This window comes from Phalaenopsis equestris, unplaced genomic scaffold (genome assembly GCF_001263595.1).
Source record: "Phalaenopsis equestris unplaced genomic scaffold, ASM126359v1 Scaffold000697, whole genome shotgun sequence".
NCBI lineage: Eukaryota > Viridiplantae > Streptophyta > Magnoliopsida > Asparagales > Orchidaceae > Phalaenopsis > Phalaenopsis equestris.
Window position 1 is genome coordinate 676,892 of NW_018165137.1, and position 11,091 is coordinate 687,982.

The following is an 11,091-nucleotide window of genomic DNA, read 5'->3' on the forward strand; positions in this document are numbered from 1 at the left end:
CCAAATAGGAGCAATCCTATTCTTTATCCTTTGGTCCAGACATAAAGAACATTGACTAATCATATGCTTGTTTACTGAATCGATTGTTAGGCTGGGAGAATACCGACTCTCACTTCGGAGCTCCCACGTTCGCCTCGCCTGAGGGCTAACATCTCCACTTCAGTACTCAAACAATAGGACCGAATTAGGGATTTTAGTCTGTCACCCTAAAATCTCCAATTCTACACCCATCAAACTTTGTTGAGAATTACATAGCCCTCTCGGGTCTTAATGCAATTACAATAAATTTTAACACTACAACAAGCCTTTATTGTAATGTAAATAAAGTGCAAGTAAAAACCATCGCATTTATAATTAAATCCGCTTCTAACATGCGTCCCAAAATCCTAAACATGAATTCTACTCATTACAAAAAAAAAGTAAAATGAAAACAACGGCATAATCCTGTCATACCATTATTTCCAAAGAAAAAGAGAGAGTAAGAGAAACACATCACAAAGCACGAAGAAAACACAACGAAAAACTTCATTTCATCAAAGCAAATAAACTAGATAAGTGTTTAAAAAACCATAAGATAATGAAGAATACAATACTTAGCTTTTTTCCTTTGAAAGAAAGAAGAAAATCTCTCAGTCTCCCGCCGATCCATGCAATGCTAGAATATCTCCTTACAAATTCTCTCAAAATCTCCTCTCCAATCTCTCCAAAAGGGTAGAAATCTACATTTCTACTCCTATTCTAAAAACCCTAAACTTTCTCCACACTTTTCTTAACATTCCTCTCACACGAGTTGCCACAAGAACCCTTTCAAAAAGCGTCTAAATACGTTGAATTTCGGCCCATAACCGCCAAAAGTCGGTCCATAGTCGTCCCGAGCGCCGTCGGCGAGCTTTTCTGTCATTTTTTGGTCTTCTCGGGTAAATCTCGCCATCAGCGCCGTTTTGGCGCCGTCGGCGAGCAGACTGCGCAACTCCACCGTTTCGCTCCGTTTAACATCGTTTTAGCTCTGTTTCGCCCCATTTCAGTTGCGTTGTGTTCCTAACAGATAGCCCTACAAAATAAGCATGAAAACAACCTTCCTTTAAAGTATAATATTATTCAAAAATATGCAAGAAGTGTAAAAGAGATTAAACATCGAAAGACTTATCAAAAGGTGACAGGGCAAAATTTCATTTCTTGTTGGTTTTTGCTCCAAATTGCATCGTTTTTGCATCTTTTTGCTCCAATGACCATAATTAATCATACCTGCAGCAAAACATCAAAAATACCCTTCTTTAAAGTGTAATATCATAAAAAACAGTATAAAATAGGTATGAAAATCTCAACATATTTTCCTTTGGTCAATATTCAACTGTGTTAATAAGTTATTAATGAGTTTTTACACATTTAACACCAATAAAGCCTTCAGTAACACCCAAAATCAAAGCAATACAACACATATACAACTTCCAAACACATTAACAAAGCAAAATAGGTGTCATGCGCTCAATAATATCCACTTACACAATCATAACACACCCTACACAACCAGTACGTCGTTTAGTGCCATAAAACACATTAGTAACACTTTAAAGCAAAACCATACACAACATATACAACTTTAATACACCAGATGAATAAAACATATGTGTTATTAACGAAATAACACACAATAAAAATAGTGAGATCCATCTGTGTCATTCAATTATTGAGTTTAAACACATATGACAACATGAAATACATCAATAACACCAAAAGAACGTTGTTATAACACGAGAATTATTCAGTAAGAACACCACTTGGGTAACACATCAATAAGATAAAGAAACACATTAGTCACAATGCTATAACACGGAGATATCACAACTATACCACATCAATCACAAATGGATAACATAATAGTAACACAACTTAGTAAAAATTGAATGCCAACTCCTCAATAACACAAGGGATACCTACAGTAACATTGCGATAACACAACAAAAATTTCATTGAGTTCCAAAAAAGAGACAATTTCTTGCAATGCAAAACAATACCTCGAAGACTTTGGAGCACTCTTTTGTTCTTCAGTTTGCTTGCGACCCTTCATTTTATGAAAATATCAAACCCTAAACCTCTCAACTTCAAATGAAGAAATGACTTTCCTGCTTTGCTGCAAATAATGGCTACCCTCTTTCAAATGAACAATGTTTACCCTCTGGAAACTCTAACTCCGAAATCTAAGAGATGAAAAATAGGGAAGCTCTGCTCTCAAAATGGTAATTTTTCGACTCTTAGTGCTCCTTTTTAAGGCAAAAGTATTTTCGTAAGCTCTTGGGTTAGGGTAAGGCCAGTCTGCAAACTTTATTTTTCTTTTTTTAAACCAGAATTTCATATGTGCCTTCACTCTTGAACTCGGAATGGACGCCTAACCAAATAAGCGCTCATTGCATACCGCCCGCGCCGTCTCCGGACTGAATAATTTTTCGACGGTAGGAGGCGACTAGCGCACAAGTGTTCCGACCATGCGTGCTTGCGTTAGGCTTCGCGTGGTTTTCGTGGACGTCGGTATCCTGAGCGGATCGCAGAGGCGACGAGGGCTGCAAAAGTGCTGGCTCCAACTCCGGCCTGATATCGTCACCATCGCCGACCTTGTTGCTCACCTTCAAGTCACCTTCGGTCTCCATAGCTCCTGTCCTCATGGGCTCATTATCTCCGTAAGCAAGCGATATTTCTTTTTTGGTTAATCAGGTGAAATAGGGAGGACATAGAATGCCTGATGGATTTCATGATGGGTACGGAGTAAACATATTCGTCAAATTTTCTACGCTACATAGACCATACTCAATCTATGAATAGGGGAAACTGTTACAGGAAAAAAAAAAGTATTTTTAACGTACATTCCACTGAGAAGGAAGGAAAGAGCAGAGGTTGGTGAGGAGGCGGCGGTTGGGTGAATTGAAGCTACTTATGTCAGAATATAAGTACATTTTTTGGTTTCACTATAAATTTTAAGCTGTACTCGTTTCTTGACATGGAATCAAGAATTATAGATCAATAAACTTTGACCTTGAATCCTGGCAACCCAAATGCATTTTATTAAGTTTAAAGGCCTTATTTTTAAAAAAAATTACATACAGAAATGAACAAAACTAGTTAGAGATTCTCATTGGATATTGAAATTGCATGTCTTTTGAGTTCCCACGTCTCAAATTGAAACTGCTTTCCTACATTGTTGTCGGCAGTGTTTATTTTTTGCCTTTGGGTAGTTATGTTTGGTTACCATTGAGAGAAATGAGATTTCTCTATGATTAGCAAATTGGCTTTCAAAGTCAGTGAGACATGTAAGGCAAGGTTCCACAAACACCACTCAAGCTGTGGTATAGTAAGTCCACCATTTTGTTGATCCATCAGGATTTTGATGCCTTTGATTTTCATGTCACGCAAACAATGCATGTCTAAGATGACGCACTATTCCATTGTATGAAAAACAATTCAGTATCTGTTTTTATGATAAGTAAATTAAGAGAACCTTCATAATATTTTCTAGCTAGTTTTTCAATGATCAACTTCATATATTTAACCTTAATGTCACTTTTTGTATCCTAGATATTCATTTTTAAACATAATGACACCTTTAGTTCAATACTTCAATGTAAAAAAAAATAGAAAAGAAAACTGCCCTTTATGTTTTATTCACTGATTCACTTGACCGCTCAGATTGACAAATGGCAGGCAATTATGTCTCTTTGTATATCACTTGATGCTTGGTCTTTTAACAAATTATGCAAACAAAATACCATTTTAGTTTCAATGATTGCTCAGCACTGTTTTCGTTTCCAAGCCTATTCTTTATATTTTTGTTCGTCTTGAGTACATCAGGTATTTTCACTTTTTGATAAACAGAGATTTGTTCAATAGTAATCTTAATGTCTTTGTAAAATATATTTATTGATTGCATTCAAAAGTTTATATGAGTTAACAGGTATTATAGCCTCGAATCATGGTTTATTTGTTAGAATTTGTATTTATTTTTTGAGCAAGAAACTTAAGTGATGCAACCAGCTTCAAATTGAAATTCTATCTTCCTGATGCAGCCTTTTAACCTTTTTTTTTTTTTTTGCAGATAGATGGTTTTGTTTTGCCATCTTTTGAATCAGTTTGCATTCTTAAGAATGAGGATGTAATCATGTCAGTTCTTTTCTTATATTTCCTCTTTGTGAGAATGCCTTAAAATTTTCATTTCCATGCATCTGAACCATCAGCTTGTTTCATATAAACATGCTGTTTGTATTTATCCATCTGCAATTTCTTCCCTTTGATATATTTATTTATTTTGAAATAAAACTACATTTTTTTTTATTGCAACTACTCTTTTGCCTTCTCGAACATGAAAAACCTTCCTGGGAAACTTCACGTTATCTTTATAGCCAAAGTGAAACAGCTGAAGGTTTTCCTCATGAATGCTTAGAGATGATGAGGAAGGCCTATCTACTATGAGTTGACATATTTGTGAAAATATTCACATTTAATATATGTAGAATACTGAACCCAGGCTTATCACCCCTCAAATCATGTTTTGCTATTTCTCTTACCATCCCTTTAGTTGCTAAATGAACGTTTTTAATTTATGCTAAATCAGTTTCATCATTATGTGGTTGAATAAATTTATGCTGAATCAGTTTTTATATTTTGTGGTTGAATAAAAAGCAATCTGGCACCTTAATATTGGTTTGGCGCATGCAGACTTACATTTGTACATCTAACCACTGCATTGTTCTTATGTTGTGTGCAGCTTATTTTGAACCAAGATTCTAGACCATTAAATTAATCTCATTTTCTTTGGAATGTTGAACCATGCATATAACAATCCATGCACAAATACTTAATTAAGCACACTAAAAAAGTGCTACACTATCCCGACTCTTTATTCAATGACTTGCTTGCAAACACATCTCTAACACTTTTTAAGTTTGGTTTATATTAGCGTGCGCTTCTCTTTTTCTCACTTCTTTGTCTCTCTATATATTATTCAATCATTAATAATAAAGAAAAAAGAAACGTGGCTATATATCAGCTGATAAAAAAGGTAATGTAGTCAACTCAAACGTATACATACATTACACAGCTGTAATATGAAAGCTTGAGGTGAGTAGTTGTTGAGCAGATTAGAAAACTAGTGATTTGTTTTTTCAAATTCTATGTGAATTAGTGGAGTGTGTACTTTTAATGTGTTGCTTATATAAAAACCATATTCATTCTTTGCCTAATTGTTTTGAATTGTACAAATATTTAAGCTATAGTCTGGTAAATAATGAATGAGTTTGAGACTTTTTCCTTGGAAATTGTTTAATATTGGGCCTTTTGTCTTGACTATGCTTGGCTTGATGGAACAAATCGAATTGGTACAACATATCAAGCCCGCTTGGAACTATTACCCAATATCGAGCAAGATTTATACATCTTCATCCCAAATATTTGTGGCTTGTTTACTAATGTGCCTTCGGACCTTGTTTATGCTTAAATTAATATAACAAGCTAAGTTAATATTTGATTTCAACCCGTCATGTTTTCTACTGTTGTGCCGAATGACCTACATATGTTTAGCTCTCAAATTATAAATTTCATGATGCTATGATTTTTTTTTAATTACGTTGTAGTCACCCTTTCTTATCAAGTTTTAGTTTTGTGGCACAATATTTATAGAAAAGGGATTTTTGATGTGTATCTTGTCTAGTTTGGGAGGAGAAGGGAAGGACATAGATGCTTGAGAGTGAGGGAGGGAGGTATGAGAATGATGGTACTTGCACCTTTTTTTGTGGATAAATAGTCACGAAGCACACATTTGATAACCATATTCGCTTACGATCATGGATAAAAGAGCTATAAACAAAGACTATATTTGTATTATTATTTACTAGTTTTATTTTATATTAATCAAAATTTATTGTAGTACTAGAGCATCAAACAATCCAGAACTTGCTAGCATATCTCTTGTGTGGCATGTTCTTCTCTCATGATCACTCCTTTCTATTTTATTTGATGTTGACTCGAGGCATTGAAGTTGTACATTGAGTGTTGCACACCGATCATCTCATTTTTGATCTATAATTGCATGTCGTTTGTGTTGCCTCTCACTGAGAGTATTTTTTTATCTCTTCTCTATCGCTATGTTCTCGAAAAAAAAATGTTTACGAAGTTATTTCCATATTTTATTTATGAATTTTTTTTTGTAGGTTCAATTTTGAATTTATTTCTAAAATTTTTTTGCAATGATAATTTTTTTATTTCATTTAATATCTTATTCCAAAATTTTATCCGAACTGTTCTAGCTCTAGAATTTTCTTACTTAATTCTTTGATTTTATTCTCCATTTAAATTTAGTAAATTTACCGTTACCGAGCAAGCAAATAATTATATATAGTTTAATAGATTATTTATTTATCCTAATTTGAAAGCCATCTTCTAAATTATGGCCAACTTGCTTGTAACATGCTTATTTTTATCATTTTCCAAACGCACCAACACCAACAACAACTCATTTTCCCAACCAACGCAACAACAACAACAACAACAAAGCCTTAATCCCACTACGTGGGGTCGGCTACTTGAATCCTTTTTATCATTTTCCCATCTTGCTTAAAAATAATTTTTAAAATTCAGTTATTATTGGTTATCTTTCTTCAGCCCAATTTTCTGGGCAAATTTTTACTTGCAACAAAAACTTGCCGATTTTAAGAGGAGATAACCTAGAGATTTTACCCATAACCATAATGGTAAATCACCAGATTTAGAGAAGGAAACAAATCCATTCAATCATGAAATTCCCACTTTCCAATGACAAAGAACCAATACCCAAATTATTTGACATAGGATATTAGTGAAAAAGCTCAGATTTAGAGTAAAAGTGAATGTACTAGATTTTGACGGTCGCATGGGTCCAAATAATTTTATTGAATGACTCTAGAAGTGGAATATAAGTGTAATCTAGTCACCATTAAATTAAAGACGAGTTCATTGTTATGGTGGGAAAATTAGGTCAATGCGAGTTAAAAAATAAATCACTATATGGTTCAATATGAAAGAGATGTTGCACAAATACCTGCCAACATATTATAGCCATACATATTCTTGAGGCTACCACTTATAGTAGAAAAAATTACTTAGTAGTGGAGTACATTTTTGAGTATGAGCAACTTATGTTTAAGTGTGAATTAACGGAGATCGAGGAGAATGCCATTATTCGATATTTTTGAGGATTGAGAGCGTTCATTGACATATGGTACAATCACATTCCTATTGAATATTATCGAATGTCTAGACCTTAACTTTGGAGGTGGAGAGATATAACATCAGTATTAGGTCCACACCACCCTTCAAATAGGGTTGAAACGTCAAATTGGGTATCAATAATACACCCATTAGAGCACCCAAACTGATCCTGCTGAGGAGAAATCTATCCGTGAATGGTGTGCATTTTTGCATTAATAAAAAATAAAATGTACAAAAAGAGCTATAAAAGCTACACAAAAGCAGTGTAGTTGGCATCGATATCCATAAGATTTAAAATGGCGCGGTCATAAGTGTGACTATCCCAAACAAAAGACCTATCCAAAGCAAGCCGAAAACAAAAATGGCCACTTTGTTAAATTCTCTATGGGTAAAAAAGAAAAGCACTTGCTTAAAATAAAAAAAAAGGAAAGCTAAATTTGATTCATCCCCAAATTGACAATGCTAGATCTTGGTATTCATATACTATCTATCCGAGGTGGATAAATCTATCCAGCATGGAGAAAAGGGAGAGGCCACCAGCATTCTCAAATTCGTCCTAGTTAAGAAGTGCTTCAAGTGCCATGACTTTGGGCACATTTCTTCGGTTGCCTAAATAGGAGGGTAATTTCTCTCACTTAGCATGATGTACTGAAACGCATAGATAATGACAGATGAGGCACTAGAGAGGAGATGATACGAAGGAGTACCGACTTCCATTTGATGAGAGAGATAATAGTAATCTGATGGATCTTCAGATTGAGTCCACGAGAGATCAACAGTGGCTCCTCCTTAACATATTTTGTATCCGTTGTACTGTAAAATAATAGATGGATAACCTCACTATAATTGAAGACAGTTGTGAAAATGTGGCTTTTAAACAACAGGCGGATAAATTGAGCCTCACTACTCCAAAGTATTGTTAACTATTTTTTATGACTTGGATGAAGCAGGGTTAGTAAGATTAGTATTAACAGGAGATGCCTAATGGAATTTTTTATTGGAGATAAGTCTCAAGAACAAGTGTGGTGTGACGTAATATCTATGAATGTTTGTTACATCCTATTATGTTATCTTTGATAATATGATTGTTTTTATAAGAACACATTATTTTACCAAGATGGGAAATAATTATACTTATACCTTTGAAAGAGTCAAAGGTAATGGCCATCTATACAAATTTTAGGATGTGGTGTCATGAATTATTTTTTTGTAGCTCTTAAGTAGTACCAACAAAATTAGCTTAGGTTTTCCAAGAGTCAATGAGTTTGAGGAGTCGATATTAGACACAAGATAGCCCTAACTAGGTTAATTTTAGGATTTTTGGATGTATAGTCTGTCTCATTGGTTGTCACTATTGAAAGATGTCAAACATATCATCACTTCAGATAGAGATACATTTTTTGAGCTATTTCTGGAAGACTCAATGAATTAGGCTGGTACTAAGTTTCAATTCGATTTGGTAGTGCAATTTAGGGACAAATGACCAGAAAGAAGCTGTTAACTGTAGCTTTAGAAATCTCTTTAGGTGATATTTTTGGAAAAAATATCCGACAGTGGGATTCAAGGCTTCCAGAGAAAAAAAAGCCTCTCTTAGTATGGGTGGGCGCGGGAGTTTTCTGCTTCAGCAATATTCCATGGATTTACGAATAGGTGGGACCTCACAATCTTATGAAATTCCTGAATAGGAAATTGTGGATTCCCGCGATCACGAGAAGGCTGTTGCGCCCAGGACACTATCCCATCACCTATTTCAGTCGGTTTTTCTTTATTATTTTCATGTTTCTCTATTTCTAATTAGATTGTTTTCTATTAGATAATTTTTATATTTTTTGTATCTGGCAATTTTGGAATTTTTAGCTTGATCTTTATGTGTTGATGATTATATTCTATGTTTTCTGTCCTAAGGAGTACTGTATCCTCTTTCTTTTGCAAGTGGTGTGTTTTTAGCTTGTTCCAGAACACGTGGTGTCATTCGTATTGCACTGATTTGTGATTTTATTTACTGATTTCAGCCTGGACAGCTGTCAAAATCCCATATTTTCACTTTGTTGTTATTTTATTACTACTCCCCCACTAAATCCTCTTCCTAAACACCTTCTAGGGGCCCTAAAACGGTGTCACTTTCAATTTGAAAATTTACATATTTAGTTGCATTATTATTTATAATTTTTTAATCTTATGTGCCATTTTTATTAAGTGCATGCAATGTAATGCACAATGCCATATGGCTTCACGGAATTTTTACAATATGAGGTGCTATTTGACATTAACAAATCTGTTAGATTTCTTGAGGGTATTGTATTGACCATGCATGTGGCTTTAAGGGCATCCTCTCCTTATAGAATTTTATATGCATTCCTTTGAAATGGCAATAATTGAATGAGGCTAAATAAATTATTAATTTTCTCAGTCCTTTTGCTGTGTCGTGCTTATGTATAATGTTAATGAATAATGCTTTTTGGATGTTGGGTGTCAAATTTTGTTGAAGCCTGTCCTGGTTAAATTAATATTTTTTCCCACATAAATGAGACGCTCTTATTAAAAGTCTTCCCAGAAGCAGCTTCATAATGCAACAAGATCACACACCTTCTTGACTGAAGCTTTGTTAGCCTTTGTAAAACTTATCAAGTCATCATCATAGTCAAAATGAGAAATTTGTGGGTTCCTTTGCTGCCCTGGAACAAATTAGGATACGTAGAGAATATGTCCTGTAAACATCTAGAAAAGTAATCAGAAGCCAGTTAATTTGTAGTAGAAAGAGGGTTTCTTTGTTTTATGTCTCCTGAAGCTTTGAAGTGTCCTTGTTGTTCACCATTGATGATAATGGAGTAGAAATTATTATCCAAATGTGTATTAATAATTCGGCAGAAACTTTGTTGACCCATACTTTGAAGCACTTTAATGATGAACTCCCAAAAAATGGTGTCATAAGCGATCTGTATATCCATTTTAATGATCATGTTTCCATCCCTACCTTGCCTGTCTAGATCCAAATTTAGTTCCTGTGTGATGAGGATATATTATCAGTTATATTTCCACCTTTTATAAATGTTGCTTGGTAGGGACTGATTATTCTATGAAGGTGGGGTTGGAGTCTTGATACCAAAATCTTGCTAATGATTTTAGAAATCACAGAACAATGGAGAGGGTAATTGAACATAGGTTAAGACGCATTACAAAGATTTCTCATAATCAATTTAGATTTATGCCGGGTCTACTATGGAAGCTATACATTTATTGAGAGGTTTGTTGGAGAAGTTCAGAGATAATAAGGAGAATCTACATTTGATTTTTATTGATTTAGAAAAAGCTTACGATAATGTTCTAAGAGATATCCTTTGGAGAGTTTTAGAGAAGAAAGGTGTTGATATGACTTATATTCAAGTCATTAAAGATATGTATACTAGAGCTGTTACTTGTGTTCAAACTGAGGGAGGATTGACCAAATATTTTCCTATTTATGTTGGATTGCATCAGGGATCGGCTTTAAGCCCATATCTTTTTGCTTTAGTTATGGATGGTCTTACTGGACATCTACAGGAGGATGTACCTTGGTGTATGCTTTTTACTGATGATATCCTTCTTGTGGATAAAACGAGAGAAAAAGCCCAGGAAAAACTTGAATTATGGAGGTCTACATTGAAGTCTAAAGGCCTTCGTTTAAGTAGAACTAAAACTGAATACATGGAATGTAATTTTAGTAGTAATAACTCTAGTGACAGAAGTGTGACTTTGGGTGATCAAATTATTAAAAGATGTGAACGATTAAGATATCTTGGGTCTGTTGTTCAAAGAGATGGTGATATAGATGAGGATTTTAATAGTAGAATTCAAGTTGGTTGGTTGAAGTGGAGGAATGCT

General features: G+C 34.4%; 1 protein-coding gene across 5 annotated transcripts in view; it reads left to right on the forward strand.

Annotated features, from left to right (window-relative positions):
- The first annotated feature begins 2,367 nt into the window (after positions 1–2,367).
- Positions 2,368–11,091, forward strand: part of LOC110030306 (coilin-like) — a 105,886-nt gene continuing 97,162 nt past the window's right edge. For 4 of the 5 annotated variants that reach the window (XM_020732953.1, XM_020732956.1, XM_020732955.1 and 1 more), the window contains exons 1-2: positions 2,368–2,675; positions 4,085–4,149. In XM_020732953.1, coding sequence (XP_020588612.1) covers positions 2,484–2,675; positions 4,085–4,149 — 257 coding nt within the window. In that variant the 5' untranslated portion in view covers positions 2,368–2,483. The remainder of the gene's footprint in view (positions 2,676–4,084; positions 4,150–11,091) is intronic. The other variant, XM_020732957.1, reaches the window with a different exon arrangement.